Source organism: Puma concolor, chromosome B3 (genome assembly GCF_028749965.1).
Source record: "Puma concolor isolate L17-30 chromosome B3, mPumCon1.1.hap2, whole genome shotgun sequence".
In the NCBI taxonomy this organism is placed as follows: Eukaryota; Metazoa; Chordata; class Mammalia; order Carnivora; family Felidae; genus Puma; species Puma concolor.
The window spans coordinates 38,248,145-38,276,005 of NC_141672.1; the positions used below are offsets into that span (position 1 = coordinate 38,248,145).

The 27,861-nt window shown below is 41.3% G+C and overlaps 1 protein-coding gene and 1 pseudogene across 11 annotated transcripts in view; one reads left to right on the forward strand and one right to left on the reverse strand.

The window, feature by feature from the left end:
* Window positions 1-27,861, reverse strand: part of SYNE2 (spectrin repeat containing nuclear envelope protein 2) — a 342,816-nt gene that overhangs the window by 263,835 nt on the left and 51,120 nt on the right. For all 11 annotated transcript variants that reach the window (XM_086709562.1, XM_086709567.1, XM_086709569.1 and 8 more), the window contains exon 2: window positions 22,782-22,911. In XM_086709562.1, the coding sequence (XP_086565688.1) occupies window positions 22,782-22,860 (79 nt within the window). In that variant the 5' untranslated portion in view covers window positions 22,861-22,911. The remainder of the gene's footprint in view (window positions 1-22,781; window positions 22,912-27,861) is intronic.
* LOC112856380 (ubiquitin-like protein 5 pseudogene) lies at window positions 24,077-24,289 on the forward strand (annotated as a pseudogene).

Sequence of the window (27,861 nt, forward strand, 5' to 3'; positions counted from 1 at the left end):
CCTCTTTGGTCTCCCTTCAGAATGTATTCAGGATATTACCGTTCTCACCACCTCTACCTGGAAGCCTGCACTAAATCCCTAGCAGGTCTCCCTCCTTCCAGCCTTGCCCTCTAAGTACCATTCTCAATGCAGCAGCCAGAGTGGTGCTACTAAAATGTTAACTCAGACTCCTTTGCTCACAATCCTTAAGGGCTTCTCACTTCACTCCTGAAGATGGATGCAAGGCTTGGGGCGCCTGGGTGGCTCAGTCAGTCCAGCATCCAACTCTTGATTTAAGCTCAGGTCATGGTCTCACAGTTCATGAGTTCAAGCCCCACTGGCAGCATGGAGCCTACTTGGGATTCTCTCCCTCTCCCTCTCTCTCTCTGACCCTCCTCTGCTCGCTTGCTCTCTCTCTCTCTCAAAATAAATAAATTAATTAAAAAAAAAAAAGATGGGGTGCCTGGGTGGCTCAGTCGGTAAAGCATCTGACTTCGGCTCAGGTCATGATCTCACACTCTGTGAGTTCCAGCCCCGCATCGGGCTGTGTGCTGACAGCTCAGAGCCTGGATCCTACTTCAGATTCTATATCTCCCTCTCTCTCTGCCCCTCCTCTACTCACGCTCTGTCTCTCTTACTCTCAAAAATAAATAAACATTAAAAAAAAAATTTTTTTTTTGAAGATGGCCGCAAGGCTGACCCCCACCCCCTCTGCTCATCCCTTTTTTTAAAAAAAAAAAAAATTTTTTTTAAGTTTATTTCTTTTTGACAGAGACAGAGTGTGAGCCTGAGACACAGAATCCGAAGCGGGCTTCAGGCTCCAAGCTGTCAGCACAGAGCCCGATGCGTGGCTTGAACTCACAAACTGTGAGATCATGACCTGGGTCGAAGTCGGACGCTCAACCGACTGAGCCACCCAGGCGCCCCTCTTGCTCATTCCACTCCAGACTCTCTTGGCCTCCCCGTTTTTCTCGAACTCCCTAGAAACGATCCTACATTAGGGCTTCACCCTAACTGTCCTTTCTTCCAGGAGTGCTCTTACTACACATATCCCCGCAAGCCTACTTCCCATCCTATTTGAGGCTGTAACACCTCCAGTCCTGCTTCCCTTTGTTTGCTCTGTTTTTTTCTAGCACTTTCCACCTTTAAACATCCTACCTAAGTTACATATGTAGTGTGTTTCTTGTTTAACGTCTTGCTCTTCTCCCACCAGAAGCAAAGCACCACATAGACAAAGATGTTTTGTCTGTGACCTATTCCAGGTGCCTAGAGGAACCTGGCCCAGAAGGACTCTAAAGAAAACATTTGCTAAGAGAATAATAGTATAACAATAACAATAACTTAATTAGTGATAGTAAACCGATTAAAATTAATTAATAATAAAACTAAATCACAATTAAATTTAAATGAATAAAAAATAAGTTTTCTAATCATTTTACTGTTATATTTGATTTACTATATTGACAAGGTCAAATGTACCGTTATGCGTTTATATTCCTTTTCTAAAAAATTACCTGATCTATCTTCTAATACACTGCTTTTCTTTTTTTTTTTTTTTTTTTAATTTTTTTTTTTTTTTCAACGTTTATTTATTTTTGGGACAGAGAGAGACAGAGCATGAACGGGGGAGGGGCAGAGAGAGAGGGAGACACAGAATCGGAAACAGGCTCCAGGCTCTGAGCCATCAGCCCAGAGCCTGATGCGGGGCTCGAACTCCCGGACCGCGAGATCGTGACCTGGCTGAAGTCGGACGCTTAACCGACTGCGCCACCCAGGCGCCCCTAATACACTGTTTTTCTTTGACTCCTTCCACTCTGCTTAATTAATCTCTAGTCACCACAGTTATATCAGACTGAAACTGTTGACATGACATCTAATTAGAATTCCTAAAAATATTTTAATCTAGGGGCCCCTGGGTGGCTCAGTCGGTTAAGCATCTGACTTTGGCTTAGGTCATGATCTCTTGGTTCATGAGTTCAAGCCCCATGACGGGCTCTGTGCCCCTCTTGCAGCTCAGAGCCTGGAGCCTGCTTCAGATTCTGTGTCTCCCTCTCTCTCTGTCCCTCCTGGCTCACACTCTCTCTCACTCTCTCAAAAATAAATAAACATTAAAAAAATTTTTAATAAAGGAATTAAGAAAAATTTTTAATCTGATGAGAGTTCAGGTTGAGGAACTGAAGAGAATCTGAGTAAATGTATCTTCAGGCGTTTATAAGCACGGCTGATTAGAGATTAAAGATGCACTTAGCCTGGCTGGATTTTTTTCTTATCTTTTTTAATCCATTTCATTTTTCTGTATTACCAACTTAAATTAGGTATAGCCCAGTGATTTACAAAGTACAGGGTGCTTAGTAATTGTTAGCTGAAATGAACTGAGTCCTGGCAAGCCAAGTGGATAGTTTAGGCTTTTGAGAGTTATTTGTTTCGTATAAATTTCACTTAGCAAAAGGATTACAAAGAACCATAATTTTGTCCTATAATTCAAAATGTTATGCAATCTTCTAGAGTCTTTGATACGTTTTCATTGCTTTTTCTCCTAGTATAAGTAGATGATACAACAATATTTTTAAACATAGATATTAAACACTTTAAACATGTATTGAAGAGTATCAGTAGATGCTAGGACTATATTTTTAAACATATAAAAAATTTCTAAACATATGTTTGAACATTAAACATTCAAACAAAAATTGTATTGGAGGCTAATTTTGCTCAACAGAAAAAAACTAGAGAACAGCTTTTTATGATTCCAGGATCAAGTTACCTGCACACAATGCACATTAATCAAGGTCACGGATAAAAGCGGGGAGGGACCTATCCGTTATTATAACAATAAAGCAGAAACCCAATTCAAAACCAAAACAAACAAAAAAACCAAAGGTGACTCTCTTCCTATCCTTAAGGGACCAAGAGAGATCTTTCTTTCTAGGTGATAAAGTGTGAAAAAGAAACTAATCAGGCATGCTGGTAGGTGCAGGAGATAAGAGTCCGCACTTCCTTCAGGAGAGTTACATGGCGGAGAAGGACAAGGACATTTCTGGAAGGCAGATAAAATAATCTTGGAAGGGGTGAACCTCTGGCACAAAGCTGAGTGCAGAAAGAACTTGATATTCCCGAAGAGTTTTAGTATTCCACATCCACCTGGAAACCTCAGTCATTCCCAACTCCTTCCAGGTTAATAGAAGAGGGTCATTTCATCTGCGTGTGATATTGGGCAAAAAGGGTCTTGGTACTAAGCGAACTGAGGAATGAATTTTCCTAGGCTGAGAAAAGAGGCGGTGAAACCACGGCTCTAACTGTATCATTCAAATTGGGAGCACTTCATCTAATCCGAGGTTGGACTGACACATATCCCGAAAGGGACATAAACTGAAAATAATCAAAATGTTTCCAATGAAAACCCTAAGTTATTCCTGTCCTAATTTGATAAAATCTAATCGAAACCTGGGGGGAAACAATAAGAGAAGCAGTCAGAACAAATCCCCACCGGTCCTCTCCAGTTAGCAAAGGAAACGGAGCACAAATGAGATCTTCAGAAAAGGATTTAGAAAAGAAACTTCATGGCTTTTAACTAACTCATTGTCCAAATTTACAGAACACCTCGTCATCCTAGAAACCAGAACCCTTCAAATGCAACAAGGACCCTTTGCTTAACAGCAAACAAAGATGTCCCGAGGACAATTAAACACCTTTGTAATGGCTGAATTAAATGGTTTAGTACGTGCCATTTTATTTATCCCTTGACACACTTTTCTCACATTTTCTTACTGCCTTATCCCTGAAAAGCGGTATTAATTCAGCAGGAACCAGAGCCAAATAACTCACCCTATGGCAGGATAACTAGTCATTTGTTCTTTTCAAAGGCTGACCCATTGGGAAAAAAATAATTGAGAACCAACTGCTTTAAAGCAACTTAATTTGAGTGAGATTTTTTTTTTTTTTTTTTTTTTTTTTGGCTGCTGGATTTTATTTTGTAATTTCTGGGGAGAACTTTCTAATAAAACAATAAGACTCTTCTCAAAACGGCACGTAGAAGAATAGAATCAGCCAATGTTAGGGATAAAAAAGGGAAAGAATTAAAGAGAATAAGAAAATCTATTGTAATGATGGATTTCTCTGTAAAATGCCAAGAGAGAATGGAGAATGAGAAGTTCTCCATCCTGATTTTTAAGGCAAAGAAGAAATATGTATAACGTAGGAAAACGCAGTCAGTGAATTTTACTCAGGCCCATACAGATATCCTTATCATTCTTGGAAAATATCTGACCGAATTTGAGAAGCAAGACCTAGGAGGCAAAGGTTTCCTCTAGATGGTCATTACCATAAAAATACATTTAATCCCTGAGTTTGTTCTTATTCAATCTGCCATTTGTGAGCTGGCAGCACATATCCTTAGCTGGAAGGGAATTTACATGAAAACAAATGGAGTTGAGCATAATGAAAGAGTATGGATTTTAAGTTCATTATAAAGCTCCTTGTAAAACTACCACAGCTACTAGACCAGCTGCACCCGAATTCATCCAAAATGTTGACTCCAAATTGATTAATTGATTAATTAATTAAAATGTTGACTCCAGCAGCTCTGCCCTGCGGTAAGAGTTCAAATACGAGAATTCTCAGATATGAGAATCACTGATGGACATTTTCACTTAAACACAGAGCCACGCGTTATCACAGTGTGGCTCATCCAAGAATGTCCTCTCTACTGCAGGAGTTCACTGAGGAAGCTCTGCAATCTCCTATCCAGGAACTTCTTCCCCGTCTATTATTGGCTTGCTGCTACCAGGTTTATGGCACTTGGCTCCGGATTCCCTCCTTTGATCTGCCACTCTCCCCATTAAAATCTCTTGATCCTTCCTCAATTCCTTAGAGAATAAACTCTAAATTCTTAGCCTAACACTCTAGGTCGTTCACAGTTTGGCTCCAATCTGCTTTTTTCCTGACTCGTCTCCCATGACTTCTCTGCTCGTACCCTGCTTTCCCAGCAAACTAGAATATCTACAATTCCCCAGGTAAGTTTCATTCAAAAAAAAAGTCTCACTCTTTTCTGCATTCCCATGCTGTGTACCCTCTGGAATGGCCAATCCTCCCATGTCCCTCCGCATTCATAACAACCCCAGCACTCAGCACAGTAGACGTGCTGGGCATTCTTCAAGCCACATCTGCTAAAAGAAGACATACTCTGTTCAAATGCCCCCTTGGCTAAAGAGAAACAGATATAATCTCTTCTGGGTCTAGTCTTCCACAATACTTCACTGGGTTTTTTTTCTTATTGTGATTAGAAAGTACTATATAATACTCATAAAACATTTTTCAAGCGGGACTCAAAAGTTAATCTTAACTTCCCATTTTCCTTTCCCAGAGACAACATTAATTAACCGTTCCCTGTGCATCCTTCTAGATAGATTAAATATTTTAAAAAAACATAAATTCTAAAAGGGCAAGGATTTGTTTGATTGGTCACTGGGCCGCTAGCTTGTAGAATACCTCGCAAGTAGAAGGCACTCAGTCAATATTTGTTGAATGAACGTATGCATATGTAAATTAAAGGAATGAACATGACACAACTTCATGTTTTAAGTTGGCAATTAAAAAAGCAGAGATTTAGGGGCGTGTGGGTGGCTCAGTCGGTTGAGCGTCCGACTTCGGCTCAGGTCATGATCTCGCGGTTCATGGGTTCGAGCCCCGTGTTGGGCTCTGTGCTGACAGCTCAGAGCCTGGAGCCTGCTTCAGATTCTGTATCTCCCTCTCTCTCTGCCCCTCCTTGCTCACACTCTGTCTCTTTCTCTCTCTCTCAGAAACATTTAAAAAATTAGAAAGAAAGAAAGAAAGAAAGAAAGAAAGAAAGAAAGAAAGAAAGAAAGAAAGAAAGAAAGAGTTAGTATTAATGAAGGATCAAACTATCTTACTGTATGGAGAAGAAGAATTTACTGGCAGCAGTTACTAGGCCTATGTGTTACCCTAGTCCTTGTGTTAATAACACCTGGACAATTTCTTTCTTCAACAAATAAAATGCCTCGAACAAAAGTGCATGTACTGTAACGAGACCCAACTCACTGTTCACTGGGACGCAAGTGGTAAGGATAACTACATTCAGAAAATAATGCAACACATTTTGGCCGTCTCAAAGAATCTTAATCAAGCTGCTCTGGATGGAAAGGGGACTAAAAATAACAAGGCCACCTCTTTTATTGTTCATGGAGATGACAACAAACAGAAATAAATAAAGAAGCAAATTAAGGGAATAAAAATACACAGGCACGCGCAACCAAAACAAGAAAAGCCTAAAATATTTGAAGAATAAACAGGAAAAGGATGTTACTCACCTATAAAAGGGGAAACTATTAACTAACAAAAAAAGCAGGGGGGCATTTTACTACACATTTTCTTGCAACCAACTATAAGCAAACAAACAAGCCAGTAAGGCAAGTAGGACCAAGACTGAGATCTCGCCCATTGAAGGAGAAAAGCGGGGTTTAAAAGCTAACTCCTGACTAACGTAACTCATAATACAGTATGCAACCATCGACAGCATTCTTTTACTTCACTTTTCCTCCCCTGGAGAACCTGTGTCCTCCCTACGGAAAACACAGCACTTGCCCATCAAACTCCGGATCTCAGGACTAAAATCGCACTCTTCCTCTCTCCCTCTCCCCAGAACTGTCCTCACTGGAGTTTCCATCTCATAGATTTGACAGCGCCATCCTTCGCCATCTCCAAGGACAGCCTGCCATAAACCAGGTGAAATCTGCCCCCACGTAGCTCTGGTACCCGCTCCCTTCCTACCCCCCTCCCTTGGCTCCCCCAGCCCTCCTGCCCTATCCGCCATCCTCCATGGTTGCTCCTCCCATGGCCAACCAGGTCTGCTCTGCCCCCTTCGACCCATCCTCTGCTTCAGCTGGTCCATCTTACTGGGTTACCCTTTCCACACTTTGACGGTTTCTCTCCCCTCTGAGGTTAAGGAGCGACGTTGGTCACAGCCACAGAGATGCTGTGTGGTCCACCCCGGGGCATCTCTCCAGCCTCAACGCACACAGCTCTCCTCCTTTCCCAGCACCCAGGGTTCCAGCCATTCTGTCTTCTTCCTGGACTTTTACGAGCTACGTTCCCTCCTGCTCATCAGCCCTTTGTACCAACACGCCTCCCCTCACCTAGTCAACCTCAGGTCACAGCTCCATGGCTCATCCTGAAGGAAACCTAAGTCAAATCTCCCTTTTGTTATTTGCTCTCATGGAGTCATACTTGTACCCCTGCCCCATTTAGCACTTTGCCTCAACTTGTAATCACTGACCAGTTGAGGGCACTGGCTCTAGAGCCAGACTACCTGAGTTCCCCTACACACCACGTGTTATCTGTGTGCCTCTGTCTTCACAACTGTAAAATGGGGCTATGAGTACCTACCTCCAGAGTTGTTAGGAGGATTAAGTATTTAGACTGACATAAACCAGAGGTCAACAAATCATAACCTGAAGGTCAGATCTGATCCACAGCCTGTTTTGGTAAGTAAGTTTTACTGGAACACAGACACGATCATTTGTTTTCCTACTGCCTGTAGATATTTTCATGCTAAAATGGCAAGGCTGAATAGTTGCGACAGAGACCATATAGACCTCAAAGACTAAAATATTTGCTACCTGGCCCTTTATGGAAAATGTTTGCCAATCCCTGGCGTAGACTATGATTAGTCTAACACAAATAGATATTGGCTATCATATAAAAGAAACATGAAATCATTATGCTAAGTGAAAGAAGCCAATCACAAAAGACCACATATTCTATGAAATGTCCCAGGAAGGAAATCCATAGAAGCAGAGAGAAGACTCGTGGCTGCCTAGGTCTGGGGGGAAGGAGGGTGGAGGGTTTAGGGGATGACAGCTAAAGGGTATGGGGTTTCTTTATAGGGTAACGAAAATGTTGTAAAATGAAACACGATAATGGTTGCACAACTCTGTGACTATACTAAAAACTCCTGGATTGTACATATTAAATGGGGGAGTTGCATGGTACATGACTCACATCCCACATTACATCTCAATAAAGCTGTCCCCCCCCCGCCCCGCCAAAATATTAGCTACTACTGTGAGATTATTTGATTACTATCTGTCTCCTCATTCGCCTACTGGCTCCACGAGAGCATTTTCTGACTCTGTTCCTCATTTTGCCGGCAACACCTACCACATGTTGAAAGAATCCAGAGAACGCTTGTTGAATGAATAGCTGAATGACTGGAGGAGAAAGGAGTGGGGTTCTCTTTCTATTTTTCGCCCAGCCAATGTGGAGATTTAAACACCGGGTTTATTGGGGAAACAGATGACATACAACAAATGATTTATAGTTTGAGCCTTGGCATGTGGCACCCAGCGACTTCGTGTTGCCACATGAGTGAACCACACCCTTGTGCAACACCTGAGATTTTCCACACTGAGGCTTTTGTCTCCAGCCTCACTGGAACATAGCTCCCGGCTCCTGCGTAAGCAAATCTCGTATTTCTAGCAGAAGAGCCCAGGGTACAGATAAAATGCCTAGATCTTGGGGTGCTATTTGTCTCTCCTCTTTCTCACCCTCTTCTGACTCATCTGAGTTGCTCAATAAATATCCGCGGAATGAACAGATCAAAGAAATGACTACATTTCTTTTAACACCTATTTCTTACTCCTTACTGCCTCTTATCTGCCACATAAAACTGTGAGTGCTTTTCTCCTGAAGATCACGACGTGTGAGCCTGAGCTCTGACCAGACCACACTCAAGCCATCCGTGCTGTGATTACAAACCTAGGATTCTTACTGAACCCAGGATTCAGGGCCACTGTTTAAGTTCAGAGTTCTGTGTCCCACCTCCCTGAGATTCTGATTCAAGGGGTCCACACAGCTCACTTTGAGAAACATCTCTGTAACTGGACTGATTCATGTGGGTGACTTATTCTTGAGCCAACACAAGGGAACGGGAAGGGCCTAGCAACAATAGTAATGAAATAACAAACTCTGAGATATTAATATAGTGTAACTCAATATAAATCCTAAGACACACTTGGAGGGGCTCAGAAGGTTTACTGAAACAACTCGTGTCAAAGAATAAGTAGGAATTCACGGTAAGGAACGACGGCACCATTTCATTCAAGCCTTCCAATGAAGTGGTCAGGTAGGCATTTGGTGGAGGAGAAAAATGTAGCTCCCAGAAGATGAAGGATTTTATTTATTTATTTATTTTGAAAGAGAGAGAGACAGAGCGCGCACGCATGAGCAGGGAAGAGGGGCAGAGAGAGAGAATCTTAAGCAGGCTCTACACTCAGCGTGGAGCCTGACACAGGGCTTGATCCCATGACCCTGGGATCGTGACCTGAACCATAATCAAGAGTCGTACGCTCTACCGACTAAGCCCCCCAGGCGCCCCGAAGATGAAGGATTTTTAATGACTCATTCATTAAACATTTATTGAAAGTGCACTGTGTCCTATACACTGTGCTCTAGATCTCACATCTGGTAGAGGAGAGTCAAATCCAGATGTGTCTGATACCAAAAACCATGTTCTTTTTGTCATGACTAAAAATCAGCCAAAATGTCAGATCCATGGCCGCTCCAGCTTACCACCCGATGTCTCTCCCCCGCTTTAAACCCAAACTTTTTGAAAATATGATCTACACTGGCTGTCCTCATGTCCTTACCTACCACTCACTTCTCAAGTCACTAAAAGCTGACTTCTACCCCAACCATTCCAGTTAATTCTGAGCAAGGCTACCTGTAATATTCCCATTGCTAAACCCTGTGGATACTTCTCAGACTTGGATACCTTGAACCTTCCGATGCTGTTTACTACCCTTTCCATCTTGGAACATTCTTCTTTGTTGGCTTCCATGTCACTTGCCTGGTTTTCTTCCTACTTCTAGGGGCACACCTTCCCAGACTCTGTTATAAGCTTCTTTTGCTTTTTTTTTTCTATCTCTGTAATATCCTGCCTTCTCTTTTTCTAGATATGTTCATCTACTCCATAAGAACAAATTACTACTTACATACTAATGAGCTTCCGAAACTTTATCTTCAGCCCAAGTGTCTGCTTCTCCTGAGTTTCGTGTTTATATATCCCATTTTCTTCTGGGTATCCCCACTTAGTTATTCCCAGACCCTTCAAACTCAACATTGCCAGAAGGGAGTCATCATCTCTAACCAACCCCCTCCCCAGCAAAGTTGCTCTGCATTTTTTTTCAGTGACTGGTTCCATCATCCACTCCTCTGCCTAAGAACAAGCCTGAGTCACCTTTGATACTTCCCTCTCCTCACTTTCCCATACCCAGTCATTCAAAAAGCCCTAATGCTTACCTCAATAAAGCTAAAAATAAGAAGATTTTAAAGATTTAAAGTCCTGAAAATTGTACCGATTAGATATCTCTTGATACCTATTTCTCTCCATCCTCACTGGCACCTCCTTGATCGGGATGCCATTATCTCTCGGCTGGACCACCCTAACTGACTTCAATTGGCCTTTCCGTCTCCACATTCACTCCCTCAAGACCACACCCCACACTGCAGTCTAGGTGATTTCTAAACCCAGTTCTGATTACGTCTCTACTCACAACCCTTCAATTGCTTCTTTCTGGTCTTAGGAAAAAATTCAAACCCCTGTATATTTACGTGACCCTCTATAGCTTCATCTCTTCATATTCTTCTTCAAACTGTAATACTCAGTCTCACTGAACATCCGTTTCCAAGAATGTGCCACGTATGGCCCCCCCTTCTGGCTTGAATATGCTGTTACCATTGCCTGAAGCGCTCTTCTCATTTCCACCCCTTTCATGTGCTAACATACTTTAGGTCTAAGCTTAGAAATCACTTCTTCTGGGAAGCCTTCCTTGCCCCACAAGACTGGTAGGTGCTCCTACTCTGTACTTCTAGAAAACCACACCTTCTCTCTCTTGCGGCACAGCCATATCATCCTGTAATAGTCTATGTACCTGTCCCCCTGTAATCAGAATGTGCATTTTAGGACAGCACCCTCTATGTGTCATCCCCCGTGTTCAGTAGTGTCTTGTACACCACACGTGTTCAGAAGCACTTGTCAAATAATGAATGAACACATAAATGAATGGGGAATCTAAGGAAATTAACCTACGCTTAGAAAAAGCATAACCAGTAATGGAGTAGTATCTCTTACCTTAAAAAGTCCTACCTTTCTCTTCAGCAAGTACCTGATATCTCTGTTCCCCTTCACAGCAAAATTTCTTCCAGGTATTGATTAATTCACCATCTCTGCTTCCTCACTGCCCATTCTTTCCTCAACCCACTCCAGTCACTCCACCATTTGAGTGTGGCGAACCCTGTTAGAGCCACCAACTAATTCTATGAGCCCAATCCAGTGGCCATTTCCCTTCAATACAATTGACTTTACCCCTTTCTTGAAATACCTTCATCTGGTTATCAGACTTGCCTGGTTTTCCTTCTTTGGCTTTGGCTACTGCTTCTCAGTGTGCTTTACGTTTCCTCCTCTTCCGCTTCACCTCTAAACACTGAAAGATCCAAAAGTTCTGCTCTAGCTACACATTTTCCACAGGTGATCTCTTCCGGGCCATGGTTTTCATCGTAAATGTGCCAGCCACATGTTATGGCTCCCAGATCTGTAACTCTCCCTAGAATTCTGGATCCTTACATCTAACTGTCTACTTGCCATGTCCATTTGGTATCCAATAAGCATCTCATATCTATCATGGCAAAAATAAACTCTCGATCTCCCCACAACTTTGTCTGTGAGTCTTCTTCATCGCAATAAATTCCATAACCGACAATTCAATCGCTCTAAGCAAAAATTGACAAGTTATCCTTGATCTCTCTTATTACTCACTCCGGAAGTCTCAACACTCACAAATATCCCTTTAAAAATCCATGATTCTTTATCTCGTTGCTATCACACTACTACTATCCAAACTTCTGTGATATTTTACCCGGACTACAACAAAAGCATCCTAACTGGCTTTGCTGCTTCCCCTCCCTCCTCCCAGATAATCCCCTCCCCACCCAGCAGCCGGAGTGATATTTCGGAACACGTAAATCAGATCGAGTTACTCTCCTGACTAAAACCTTCCAATGGTTTCCCATCCACACACCTTACCTGAGAGCTGACGAATCCCTGCCTGATCCAGCTCTGCCTCGCCTCGCTCTCCAGCATCATCTCATGCCCATATATTCCAGCCACACCAGGCTCCATGAATTCACCCAGCTTGTTTCTATCTTTGAGCTTTTCCTTGAGCTACTGCTTCAGACTGAAATGCTCTTCCTTTGTTCTTTTTCGGCAGCTCCTTTGTGTTGCAATTCCTCCTTAAATGTCTCCTCCTCAAAGACCTTCACTGACCACCTCAGACTCTACACGGTTTCATTCACTCGCCATCACAAAGCAAACGGAATTTCTCCTAGAAACACAATACTAAGACACTATTGAACCCACAAACACCATATACATACCTCACTGCCTCATGTCTGACGAGATCCATATTTCCATCCTCTCTGAGTTTCCTAAACATTTCACCAGGAAGTCATCGCATAAACCCATTTTTAATCCTCTCCATAGCACCTATCATGTGTTGGTATTTTTCATTATTTACTCTTTGTCTCTCTAACTGAAATACAAGCACTGTGCGCATATGAAGCTCGTTGGAGTTGTTCACCTCAGTCTTCTCTTAACCCAAAATAGTGCTTGAAACAGAGTAGCGTGTCAGGAAACATGCTGCATGAACATGTCAGTGAACAGATTTGCCCGTATTCATAAAAACCTAACTGTGTGATAAAGTGCTAAGTGTGAATTCACCTATACTTTTGAAACATTTTGTTTTGAAGACATCAAACCACACCAGAAGTTCTGCCGAGTAGACGTTCAGACGGAGGCAGACAGGGACACACAGCAGAACTCGTTCCCACTACATAATAATCCTACGCAACTGAAGACAGGGCCAACAATACCAATGTTCGGGAATGATCTTAAATATGACTCAAACTTGATAAAGACTGTGTTCTGATTTGAGCCAAGTGCCCTTCATCTTATAATATTTAGCTGTTGATGTAATTGGTACACGCTGTGCAGTAAAGACAGAAAAGACCAAGGCATGACCAGTGAGTGCTGCCCCGCCCCGGAAGGCAGAGAGCAAGCGTGTGTGGCCATTCTGCTGCCATCTTCTCTCTATGCTCACTCAGCACGCATCACCGCACAGTCAATGACCAGGAGAGAGTATTTACCCAGAATCTCATGTCTCTCTTCCAAAAATATACACATTTAGAACGTTGAACATTTCATTTCTCTGATAAATCATTCATATCCTTTTATCTACTATTTTTAACTGATTCTAAAAATACCTGGTGGTAGTAATCTTCAGTTCTCATACATATTGAGAACAACAAACACAGTTACCTTCTACCAAAACTTCCGTGAATGTTTTAGAAAAACACAGCCATCACAGAAATTGTAATCACCAACACTGAAATCAGACGAGGGAAGTAATCTCTTGAAGAGGCACATTTAGAATAACCTCTAATTTTTAGAGGGTAAAATCACACACTAAACCCACCAAATGGTTATAAATTAATCTCTTATACTGACTTCTTACTTCCCCATTTTCAAGGGGAAATTATTTTGAGTTTTATTTTTCCTGATATACTACTTCAAGCTCTGAATAATTACACTCCCTCCCGACACATACACATACACAAAAGCTCAGTAAAATCTTGTATCTCCCAAGGGGCTAATTAAAAAGGATTTTGATTTCTATAAGGAATGAATGAGATCTTTGTTAACCTACTTTAACAGGACTCTAAATGACCCTGGATTTATCTTGCCCTAGTTTTCAAAATGTAACTGACCCAGAATAAAGTAAGCTTATCCCCACACTCCTGGCAAAAACAAAACCAAAGTTCCCAGAAGCCAAAACTGTACATACACAATCCAAGGGAAAAAATTATTTTTCTGTCTTAGACTATATAGTGCAAATGCCACTGCTTGCAGAGCTGTTTTATTTTCCACTTAATTGGAATATTTTAAGATTATAAAGCCTTACAATATCAAACTAATAATCTTCCAAGAAAATAGAGCAAAAGAGATCATCAGCTACTATGATATCAGGAACTTCCTAGAAACTTTTGTGTTGGGACAAGTATAATAGCATTAATATCGAGTGAAGAACCATAATTTAATTATTTTCTCTGGGTGTAACCATCACCTAATTGCTAAAAAAAAAAAAAAAAAAAAAAAGACCCCAGAGATGATTTGCTTTTATTCCTAATAACTAAGCGGTCTGAATTTGTCAGAGAAACAGAGTTACTGCCGGATAATGCGTGTACTTTTCTTATTCTTCATTCACCATTTCCATCAAAATTCCACACTGGGGACTTGGCTATAAAAGGGTAGAAATCCCATTCAGAAGCTTTTTTAGTAATCTCATTCCTCTTTCTCAGACTTTACATGGTTTCATTCACTCACCATCATAAAGTAAGCAGAATTTCTCTTAGAAACACAATACTAAAACACTATGGAGCCCGCAAACACCATATACACGCCTCCCTCTAGAGAGAGCCATTATTTCCATCCTCTCTGGCTGATTTCCCTGAACACTGAGCAATTCTTCTAATTCAGGGTACTGCATGTGTTTTTTTTATATTGGAAATGACCACTCATTCATTCGTTCATGACCAACTCAAACAGTTGTTTACTGAGCGCCTAAAATATGTCAGAAACATCGTTTGGCCATAAAGATGCCAAGAGCACCCTACGCAGAGCACCTAACACACACTTGGAGGAACTCAGAAGGCTCATTAAAGCAGGCAATGCCCAAGGATGAGAGGGAACTCAAGGATTAAAAAAAAAAAAAAAAAATCACAAGAAAGGCGGTTGGGTGGCTCAGTGGGTTGAGCATCCGACTCTTGGTTTCGGCTCAGGTCATGATCTCACAGCGCGTGGGATCGAGCCCCAAGTTGGGGCTGTGCTGTCAGCACAGAGCTTGCTTGGGATTCTCTCTCCGCCTCTCCCCCTCATGCTCATGCTCTCTCTCAAAAATAAACAAACAAACATTAAAAAAAAAAAATTACCAGAGGTTCAGCAAGGAGACACCTGACTCCAGGGAAGTTCCTACCAAAATGTTTGATTTTTACAGTCAAACGGAACAGATAACTCACTTTGCAAATAATATTCTAGAGAACACACTCTCATTCTTCACCTCCCTACAACTGAAATGGGAAGAGATACTCGAGACAGCATATTCAGTCATATTGTGGTTGGATTTTCGGTTGGACACCCAAATCAGGAGCAGGCCCCTGTGTAGTTAAGGACTTCAACTCATTTCATGAGAAGGATGAAATCTGCATCCCACGTCGCTTTCTTTCACGTGATACCAGCAAGGAGAAGCACAGTGCACCACATGCTTCTTCAAGGCGCTCAATCTATTCAACCTTTGTCCCCGTAACAACAAGCCTGCTACACGTGGTCAGCACTCAGTGTTTACTGAACAGATGAATAAAAGTAAACATTACATCACATCACTACGCTTGTCATCTAACCCACTGAACATGAATAATGTCTAAAAAGATCCCATAAAATGAAAGCCTCCGTTGGATGGATACTCAGTAAATAATAAAGTTCGATGTTGTAACAGCCTAACTACAGGGACCCGTGTTTCCCTATCAAGCCCTCCACCAAGTAATGTCTATCCAGAAGGCATAGAGGGTTTTTTAATCTTTTAAAAGACATCATCTGGAAGATAACACTAAACAAAACGTGCGAGCATTGTTTGAAATGACACAGTAACTGGGCTGAACATGGTTTTACACGGCTTCGCACAGATGGTTAACCATTCACCAGCATTTTGGCAGGACTGCGTGAAAGTTAACTCCTCGTGTGGTGGCAAAGGTAATAGAACACACACTCCTTCCTAGTTCTTTGTCTAATTAATGATAACATTCTGTATTCAAATGCCATTTTCCTAAAGCATTGGCCTACGTTGTTTTCAAAAGCAAAGTAATTTGCTCTTGTTACAGAAATGTATCACGCCCTCTTATGGTCCACAAATTATATTCACGTGTTATAAAGAAATAACTGAAATCTGAAATATATAAAGAAAATATCCAAAATAGTTCCAGATTACCATAGCTGTGCTTAAAATATCACGAGGTGAGTCATCGTAGGCTCGCAATTCACTCATGATTAATTTGACTTTTAAATGGGCCCTCTACCTGTGCTGTACTTCCCATGACATGAAGTTCTCAAGAAAAGAGTTTCTTTGTGAACAGCATATTATATCTACAATTTACCATAAGTACATCGATATATGGCCTTATTATCCGTTGCTATTAATACTTAATGAAAACACACTAAATAAAAAGAGAGTTAATAACGTGGACATTATAGCTGCTACCACTATTACCCCAATCAGCTCAGCTTCTAGACCTTGGAGCCGCTCTATTATCATCCAGATTCAGTAGTTTCAGAGCCGTGCTGAGCGTTTCACCTCGATGGTGTTCACACCCGTCCCATACTTTCATATTCACTGTTTAATTCTAATCCAGGCCAACATTACCCAACACCCAGCTAATTGCAAACCTTTCTAACTGGTTTCCCCAGCTCCACTTTCTGGCTCCTTTCAAGTCTTCCTACACCCCAAGCCAGACTGATCTCCTAAAGTACACTTTGACCTCCAGCCATGTACTCTCACCCTCAAGACTCAATAGCCACTCACAGCCTAAAGGCAAAATCCCCAAACTTCTTGGGTTTGAATTCAGCCCGCTTAGGGATCTCAGTCTCAGAAATACTACTAAAGAAATTCCTACTTTGGTCTTAAATTAAATGAAGAACAAAGAAAGTCCCTTCCAACTTGAAAATTCTGTGATACTCATCCAACTTACCCCTTATTGCTTCCATAATCATATCTATCCAGTACTCCAAAGATTTCTTCCCCAAACACACCTTTCCCACCTGAAGAGCTTGGCACAGGTGGCATTTCATACAAAACATATATTTAGTATTTTCTTAGGATAAAAGGAAAGGAAGCACCTGTTATTTTGCCAGATAAGAAAACCAGTGGAAAGATTTAAAGAAATTCTGTAACAGACACCTTGGTAAAGCAAATAATTTTTAAAGATAGCTGTTTATTTATTATTTTCGTAGCCTGAACTTTCACATATCATTTTATTTAAAATGTGGACCGTCCAACGTAGTACAAAATGCACTAGCCTAAAATAAATTCCATTTTACATTAATCTGCTCAAATTCACATTCGCAAACGGCATTTCTTTCCCTTCCCAACAATCCATTTCAACATCATGCTCCTCATTAGACTAAGAGAACATAAATATCTCCCTACAAAAAGGGCCTTCATGAGGACATTTACTCAAACACCACACGAAAGACGAACAAGAAGAAAGATGAAGTTGCTTGTTTGTTGTCCTGCTCTATGAGTTTCAGCAAAGCACTGCCTCATTTCCTGGGCCTGATTCATTGCAGGCCCTGCACACGTGGGAAAAATGTTTTCATAGCCTATCTACAATGAGTTACTACATTTCAACACAGACATCTTACTTAATTTTTTCTCAAGCCGATTACTCTAAGTCAGGGTATAATTGTCTCATCTGAGATACATTTGGCTAAAGTAAAGCAGCCATTGTAAGTTAAGTAGGTCTCTGTCTCTAAAAAATGTTCTGAAATCAGAAGAAAAAAACTTCCTTATGAGCAGTGGCCCTGAGCTTCTCATATTACATAAAATCTCTTTTCTCATATTACTCCAAGGATCATTACGCACACATGAATTTTGTGAAATACAAGTCTGATAACATAATGTACAAAGCCAAATACTTTTAAGACTGTTGTCAACAGCTTGCCATTCAGTCATAGTTAACTAAGGTACATAAAATCATCTGTTGATTTTTGTCTAAATAGCTAATAATTCTGCTTTGAAACCAAAGTTATCTTTAGAAATATATAAAAGCCCCAATGTTTATAGCAGCACTATCAACAATAGCCAAAGTATGGAAAGAGCCCAAATGTCCACTGATGGATGAATGGATAAAGAAGATGTGGAATATATATACAATGGAGTATTACTTAGCAATCAAAAAGAATGAAATCTTGCCATTTGCAACTATGTGGATGGAACTAGAGGGTAGTATGCTAAGCGAAATTAGTCAGAGAAAGACAAATATCATATGACTTCACTCATATGAGGACTTTAAGACACAGAACAGATGAACACAAGGGAAGGGAAGCAAAAATAATATAAAAACAGGGAGGGGGACAAAACAGAAGAGACTCTTAAATATGCAGAACAAACAGAGGGTTACTGGAAGGGTTGTGGGAGGGGGGGATGGGCTAAATGGGTAAGGGGCATTAAGGAATCTACTCCTGAAATCATTGTTGCGGTATATGCTAACTAATTTAGATGTAAATTAAAAAAACAGAATTACAAAAATTACCCCAAAAAAAGAATAAAAAAAAAGAAATACATAAAAGTTCCTTCTTCCCTCCCTCCCTCTTTTCTCCCTTCACCCTTCCTTCCTTCCTTTCTCCCTCTTTCTTTCTTTGTTTCTTTCTTTCTTTCAACTCAAGGAACTTCAGCCAGATGAACTATAAACCTACTAATAATAATGTAGAACTTAACCGTGAGAAATGTATTCATGTCACAGTTAAGCTTTCATTCTACAGTCACGGGAACCTCTCGGTTGATATCCCTGAGTGTGCCTCGCTAATGTAAGCACCCCTTGCCCAGTATAAATCTGATTACATTACAGTATTGGCTTTCCTCCTCTCCCCCTACAGAGCAATGCATCTAGTACTACATTCCCCTAAATGGATCATAAAGAAAAATCATTCACACTGGCAGTGCATGTATATTACATTCCCGTTGCCAAACAGCCTGTATTTATCTCTTATTGTAAAGCAGACTTTATTAGCCTAGTATAATTCAAAACATGCTATGAGAAACCACTCAATTCTTAGTAACTTGCTAATTATTTTGAGCTATTTGTGAACCTGAGATCATTAATGTTACTTGAAGATGCCCATCCATATTCTGGATGTGTAAGTTTACTATGGATTAACTAGAATAAGGTTAAGATTTAAGTAGATTTTCCAAAGAGAATGTTAGGGAAATTCCTTCCTTCAAATATGTCTACACATGTTGACATGCGAGGGGGTGTGTGGTGCAGTAGAAAGAAAACAATCCTCCAGGTCAAGGCCCAGCTCTGCCTCTCACTGTGTGACTCTGGGAAAGTAATTCGATCTTCCTGAGCCACAGCGATCCTCTCTGTACCTTGAAGATAAAAACATCTACCTCACAACGTGGTTGTGAGGACTGAATGTGCACAAGAGTGCTGTGCATGCTACAGCCTATGATATAGAAGTCTTAGAACGCACTGCAGTGGGGAAGAAAACATTATGAGATATAATCATTGTAATACTATCAGCGCTAAAATAAGTTCTGCGGGAGAACAGAGGAGGAAGTGTGAATCTCAAGCCAAAGAGAGAGCACGGCTAAGGAGGAGGCTGAGTCCAGCTGATTTGGGGATGGATGAGGGATCCACGAGGGATAGGTGAGCTGGATTGCTTCCGCAAGAAGAGGAGAGGGGGGTTACAGCAGGACAGCCTGCACGAAAGCACACAGGCAGGGGGAGTACAGACCCTCAGGCAGCCATACAGCCGGAGCACAGGGTGCTTATGGGGGTGAAATGGGAGACGAGGGCAGAGAGAAAGGAGCACCAGACCGGAAGAGCCTGTGAGCCACACCAAGAGGTCTAGACTATCCCACATGTGATGGGAAGCCACTGAATAGGAAAATGTCAAAACAAAACCAAAAACCAGTAAAAACCAGACTCTGGTTTATAATTTTTTTCTATACACTAAGCAGTTTCTACTCTAGCTGTGTGCTCATAGACAAGAAGTCTTTGGGGACAAAGATTTTGACTGTAAATATATAAAAAGAAGTTACAGGGGCACCTGGGAGGCTCAGTCGGTCAAGCATCCAACTCTCAATCTCAGCTCAGGGCATGATCTCACAGTTCGTGAGTTCGAGTCCCATGTCAGGCGCTGCACTGACAGTAGGAGCCTGCTTGGGATTCTCTCTCCCTTTCTCTGCCTCTCTCTCTCTCTCTCTCTCAAAATAAATAAATAAACTTTAAAAAAAAAATTTTTTTTAACGTTTACTGATTTTTGAGATGGAGAGAGACAGAGCATGAACAGGGGTGGGTCAGAGAGAGAGAGGGAGACACAGAATCTGAAACAGGCTCCAGGCTCTGAGCTGTCAGCACAGAGCCTGACATGGGGCTCAAACTCACGGACCGTGAGATCATGACCTGAGCCGAAGTCGGACGCTTAACCAACTGAGCCACCCAGGCGCCCCTCAAAATAAATAAATAAACTTTAAAAATAAAAAATAAATAAAAAATGAAAAGAAGTTACAATGCCTTTATTAAACTCATACTCTGTGTCAGGTACTGAGCTAAGCCCTTTGAATGCGTTATGTATCATTGTTCACCTTCAAAACACAGAAGCAACACAGGCATCACCATCCGTATCTTAAGTGTGGGGAAACTGAGATTCAAAAAAGATAAAGCCTTTTGTCCAAGTTCAAAGAACTAGCAAGTGCCAGAGCTAGAAACAGAAATTAGATTTATGTTACTATTTAGTGATGCACTCTCTTCCTGATATGTTTCAGGCTACATGAGCTCCTACTCACCTGCCACCAAAACTTCAGAGAAAAACAAGAAAACATCAGGGCTTTTTTTTTTTTTTTCCAGTTGAATGAAATTTTTTTAATTTAACTTAAAATTCCAGCGTAGTTAACATACAGTGTCATATAGTGGTTCAATAGTTCTGTACATCACCCAGTGCTCATCACAAGTACGATCTTTAATCCCCATCATCTATTCTACCCAGCCCCCCCACACTTATTCCAGCTACTTATGGATATTGTATGACACTATAAAAAATATACTTACTGAAAATCTTTACAATTCTTACTTCAAGTACTACCTCAACATATTATGTTTCTTAGCCTACACAAATTACATTACAGTTATTTTTAAAAGACTGATACAGGGGCGCCTGGGTGGCTCACTCGGTTAAGCGTCCGACTTCGGCTCAGGCCACAATCTCGCGGTATGCGAGTTCGAGCCCCGCGTCGGGCTCTGTGCTGACCGTGCCTGGAGCCTGTTTCAGATTCTGTGTCTTCCTCTCTCTCTGCCCCTCCCCTGTTCATGCTCTCTCTCTGTCTCAAAAATAAATAAATGTTAAAAAAAATAAATAAAAATAAATAAAAATAAAAGCCTGACACATATAGGCACAGTCTAGTGCAATAGGCATCTGACCCCCAAATCAAGAAGCTAATCATTCAAATCATGTTTTTCTAATTAAAAATAAAATATCAGAAAGTCATTTGGGGAGTCACGAATGACTCAAATAGAAGTAATGTACAGCATAGCAGCTATAGTTAATAATACCGTATAGTATATTTGAAAATCGCTAAGAGAGGCGTGCCTGGGTGGCTCAGTCAGTTGGGCATCTGACTTCGGCTCAGGTCATGATCTTGCAGTTCATGGATTCAAGCCGCACATCGGGCTCTGTGCTGACAGCTCAGAGCGTGGAGCCTGCTTCAGATTCTGTGTCTCCCTCTCTCTCTCTCTGCCCCTCCCCTGCTCGTGCTCTCTCTCTCTCTCTCTCTCTCTCTCAAAAATAAAAACATTAAAATAGAAAAGGAAAGAAAATTGCTAAGGGAGCAAATCTAAACAGTTCTCGTGATAAGCAAAAAAAATCTGTAATTATATATGATGATATTAACCAAACTTACTGTGGTGATGATTTCACAGTACACATAAATATCAAATCATTATGTTGTACACCCGAAACTAGTAAGATGTTGTAGGTCAATTATACCTCAATAAAAAATAAAGTACAGGGGGCCCGTGTGGCTCAGTCAGTTAAGCGTCCGACTTCAGCTCAGGTCATGATTTCACAGTCTGTGAGTTCAAGCCACACATCGGGCTCTGTGCTGACAGCTCAGAGCTTGGAGCCTGCTTCAGATTCTGTGTCCCCCTCTCTCTCTGCCCTTCGTCCGCTCACTCTGTCTGTCTCTCTCTCAAAAATGAATAAACATTAAACATTTTTTTAAAAAAAATAAAAAAGCACAAAATAAAATGACTCAAAATCTATGGCTTCTAAGTAACATTCGAAGAATTTTGTATAATGCACTACATAATCTTAAAGATTACTTTAAAATAACATAGTCTCATAAATATTTTCAAAGGCTTACCATAGCTTTATTTCTTCTGCACTAGCTAACTTTACTCAGCTCCAAGATTTGTTTTATCAACAAGGGTGAAAAGTCTAATGAATTTTCAAAGTGCAAAACAAATATTGCCAGACTCCACAAGAAGCACTAAAAAAAACACAGTCAGTACTGGGTCTGCATAAATGCACACACGATTCATATGATTGAAAGGTCATTCACTTATAATACTACTACTATTCTTTTCTATTTGGACCAAATAAGGATGTACATTTAAAAGAGGCGATGCAAAATGAGTGCAAACGATTCCAAGCAAACCATGGTTAACTATTTTCACTACAAATGAAATGCATATACTCAAGAATGAGAAACCAAGATACCCAATTCCTTCCAGGTATTTCTTACTCTCTTAGACTGCTGAGGTAGCAATAAAGACATGTACACATACTGCAAGGTTCTACAATTGGAAAAATACTGAAGAGAGGCAGAAAGCGGTAGGATTTGAGACCAGATGAGGGTAAGGTTTCCACAGTTGCGATGGGTGTCACCCCACCCAACCGTAATTACCTTGCAGTGTAATATGGCGACCATCGATGCCCAAGGAAACCTGTTCATCCTCGGTGGGAAGCACAGGACTAGACGCCATCCTTTGACTCACTGGAGATTATATCATGTCCATCTCAGTTAAAGAAGTGAACTAAAAGTAAAAGGGATAAATGCTCATTAGTGACTCTGCAACTCTGCATCTCTAATAGACATGACCCCCCGAAAGCAACAGCAAACGAAAGCTGCCCTCCCACAAGAAGCAGTTTTCTAGTGAGTGTTTCCTTAGTTCATGAGGAAAAGAAGACTACGCCTTCTTTTTTGAATCATAATCAAGATTTTGCCCTGTGACCTATTCCAGTTGCTGGCAGGACTCCCAAAGAGCTAGCAGGGTGGATTCTATACCAGTGGGGAAAAGAAAAGCTACCCAATTAGATTCCGGAACTTGTTTAGGGGACGGAAAGTTGACACAAACGGACATCTCAGGTGCTTGTGTGTACTTTATTGTGAACTTGAACCTGCAAGAATTTTCTTTATAACTTTTTATAAAGTTTATAAAGTTTTTCATAAAGTTATTAAAGTCTATGAAGTTTTAGTTCCTCTTCTGCTCCGTAAATGTTGCCATTTACTGGAAACAAAAACAACTGAGCTTGAGCTTGCAAAGTGAAACTAAAAAACAAACTATATGAAAAAGAACGTTTTGATGAAGCTACCTATTATATTGAATTATTTTCCCAAGTACTTACTTTTCCACACATTTCTTTCTCTATCCCCACTCTGATCCTTAAAGAATCCTGCCAGTAAGAGGAGTTCTAACAGTGCAATTCTTTATTGCTTCAGGTATGTATATGGCACTATTAGCATCTTAGGGGCTGAAAAACTTGACTTTTCCCATACGGATGACTTTCTTATCAAATAAACCTAACCAAATATATAAAAATATAAAATGTATTAGGGAATGGATAGAAAAATGGGTAAATACACAGATACTTGATCAAGCAAGTAGAGCAAAACATTAGTGGTAGAATCTATGTGTTCAGCATATCAAAGATGTTCACTGTAAAATCCTTTTCCATTCGTGTATATTAGAAATTCTTTATAATAAAATATCGGGAAGGAGACAACCAAAAATAAATATACCTGAGGCCAACAGCTAGATAAAATCAATCATATCCAACAGATCACTTTACACAAAGAATAAAAATCATTCGATTTTGAAAAATCAGTCAATGCAACAGACAGTCTTCAAAAATCTTTTGGCTCCAGGGCAAGGGGGCTGTGGCATCGTCGGGTGCCAGGAGTTTCCAGCTCCAGACAGGATGGTCGAGGTTGTTTGTAATGACCAGCTGGGGAAGAAGTTCCCCGCTACACTGATAATATCCATCAGGGACCTTAAGAAGCTGATCACACCCCAAAATGGCACCCATTGTAACAAGATCATCCTGAAGAAGTGGTACACAATTTTTAAGGACCACGTATCTGGGGAATAAGAAATCCACGGTAGGATGAACCTGGAGCTTTAGTATCAATAGAGCACAATTCCTTCCCCCTGTCTTGCTCTGCCCTGCCCTCCGCTCTTCTCCCATCCTCACTCCCACATTGGTGTGGATGCTTGTTTTTAAAAACTTATGTTAAGGGCGCCTGGGTGGCTCAGTCAGTTAGACATCCTACTTCAGCTCGGGTTATGATCTCATGGTTTATGAGTTCGACCCCCTACGTCGGGCTCTGTGCTGACAGCTCGAGCCTGGAGCCTGCTTCAGACTCTGTGACTTCCTCTCTCTCTGCCCCTCCCCTGCTCACATTCTGTCTCTCTATCTCTCAAAAATAAATAAACGTTAAAAAATATTTAAAAACTCATGTTAATGGGGCGCCTGTGTGGCTCAGTTGGTTAAGGGTCTGACTCTTGATTTCAGCTCAGGTCATGATCTCACGGTTCATGAGATGGGGCCAGGTGTGGGTTCTGCACTGACAGTGCAGAGGCTGCTTGGGATTCTCTCTCTTTACACTTTCTCCCTTCTGCACTTACGCGCGGGCGCTCTCTCTCTTTCTCTCTCAAAATAAACTTAAAAAAACCCATTTTAATAAAATCTTAGAAATTGCCAAAAAAAAACCCAACCCAAAAACCCAACAACTTTCAATTGCATCTTCCCCACTCCTGTTTATCATCCAAAATTCCCTTATTATCTCTCCCACGGATCACTGTTGTTAAAGATTTTACACACCGAATAAACTATCCTTGTCAATTAACAGCTAATTTGTTTTATCCTCGGCATTAAGATGAATCAGAGACCGCTTGAGTTAACGGTGCTACAATACTTCGCCGATATGCTCCTAACCAAAATGAAAAGCTGTTTGCCAGCTCAAGTGAGCCCGTGCAGCCTGACAACTGACGAAGGTACCAGTGTTCTCCACTTTTGATGTAAGAAGACCGCCACTACCCCTTCCCATACCTAATGGCTCCTGAACCCCAAGTGAAGACAAAGCACTTCTTCATGATGACAGGAGAAAAACTGAATTCTAGAATGAATTTCCTAAGGGCATCCACTATTCCCCGCCAGGACTCTTTTCTTAAGGGGGGGTTAATAACAATAGTAACAAACACTTACATAGCACTTAACATATACAGGCACTGTTCTAAGCACTTTGCACATACAGCCTCATTTAATCTGTAACACCTGTAAGGGTCGGGTAGTCTAATTACCCCCATATTTGAAAAACCAAAACAAGGGGCGCCTGGCTCAGTCGGTTGGGCGGCCGACTTCGGCTCAGGTCATGATCTCGACGTCCATGAGTTCGACCCCGCGTCGGGCTCTGTGCTGACCGCTCAGAGCCTGGAGCCTGTTTCAGATTCTGTGTCTCCCTCTCTCGGACCCTCCCCGTTCATGCTCTGTCTCGGTCTCAAAAATAAATAAACGTTTAAAAAAAAAAATGTCACATACAGCTGTCTATGGACACATAGCTAATAAATGATGGAACGAAGCTTTGAATCCAAGGGGTTCTGGCTTCAGAGTCTATACTCTTTACCAAAACATTCTGATGTCTCATCGAGCTAGCTGAAACTGCCATATTTTGTTTATTCTTTCTTTCGTGCATTTACTCAGCAACTGTTTATATGTGCTAGTTCCTGCTCTCAAGGAATTCAATCTCCTGGGGATGACAAATGAACATAATATTGAGTGAGATCCTCGAAGGAATGTATGTAGAAGGCACCGTACAAGCAAAGGAAGAGACCCATCCCACACTCAAAGCTAGAGATAGATGGGGCCGTCAGGAGTGCACTTATCACAAAACAGCATTTCACTCCAAATGGTCCCATTAACATTATTTGAACAAGACCTTGAAGTTAATAAGAATGTACCTGAGAATCACTCATGGTCATTCACTATCAATCAACCATAAAGTATTAAATGAAGGGGAAAGAATTTAAACTAAAAACAGAACAGAGAACAAATTGATAACCAGAGAATCAAGTGTTCCTGTGCTAAACTGGTCTGTGAGATTCACTATATCGCATATTAAAGTTGAAGGAAAAAAACTGTATTCATTAAAAAAAAAAAAAAAAAAGGGCTAGACCTTAAAACAACTACAGTTGACACAGGTTTGAACTGTGCAGGCCCACTTACACAGAGATTGTTTACAGTGCAGCACTGGAAATACATTTTCTCTTCTTTATATTTTTCTTAACATTTCCTTTTTCTCTAGCTGACTTTATTGCAAGAATATAGTATATATTAACACAGCATATAGAATATGTGTTAATCAACTGGTTATGTTATCAGTAAGGCTTCCAGTCAACAGTAGGGGATTAGTAGTTACGTTTGGGGAAAGTCAAAAGATATACATGTATTTTCAACTGCGGGGGGGGGGGGTGGGGGGGGCGGGCGGGGATCAGCGCCCCTGACCCCCATATTGTTCAAGGGTTAACTGGATTTGCCTGAGAGGTTTCTGTTTTTAATAGGATAAACTTAACAGGATACTTTTTTTTTTATTTACTGAAAAATGTCTTCGAGTTTCTAAAATATGTCCACCAAAAGTAAAACCAGGGGTGCCTGGGTGGCTCAGTCGGTTAAGCTTCCAAGTTTGGCTCAGGTCACGATGTCACAGTTCGTGGCTTCAAGCCTCGCATCGGGCTCTGTGCCGACAGCTCAGAGCCTGGAGCCTGCTTTGGATTGTGACTCCCTCTCTCTGCCTCTCCCCAACTTGTGCACGCAAACGCTCTCTCTCAAAAATAAATAAACATTAAAAAAAAAAAAAAAGGTAAAACCAAACTTTAAAGACTGACTCAGGGGCGCCTGGGTGCGCAGTCGGTTAAGCGTCCGACTTCAGCCAGGTCACGATCTCGGGGTCCGTGAGTTCGAGCCCCGCGTCAGGCTCTGGGCTGATGGCTCGGAGCCTGGAGCCTGTTTCCGATTCTGTGTCTCCCTCTCTCTCTGCCCCTCCCCCGTTCATGCTCTGTCTCTCTCTGTCCCCAAAATAAATAAAAAACGTTGAAAAAAAAAAAATTAAAGACTGACTCAGTTGAAAGCGGTAGATTATTAACCCAAATATTGTCTTAATACAACTATTAAGACAGAGTAAGAAGGGCGTGGCCGTGGGCTCACAGGACTCGCAGGGTCTCCGGCCCAACTCCCATCTCATTGTGTTCCGTCTTCTCTGTACAGCTAGAATCAGCACAGAAGAGCCCTTCCCAAGGGCTCCTTGTGGCTTTCCAGGGGCTCCTTTCCTTTTCAAAGAAAAGATACACACAATTATGTGACAAAGCCAGGGATTAGAATGAAAATAACAGACCAGCTTCAGGCACACAGCCAAAGACTGGGTAAAAAATTAATGCACTGGCAGTAAAGATTCTAAAATCAAGTGGAATGGTGTGGAATTATGTTTTTAAAATTCAGATAAACTAATAGGCACACTTCTATAAATGGCATAGCTATTTTGAAATGACTGTGGCTTGCTTAGGCAAGATATATTTTTTGAAAACTTTTTTTAATGTTTTTATTTTATTTTTGCGAGAGAGAGAGCACGATTGGGGGAGCGGCAGAGAGAGAGAGGGAGACACAGAATCTGAAGCAGGCCCCAGGCTCCAAGCTATCAGCACAGAGCCTGA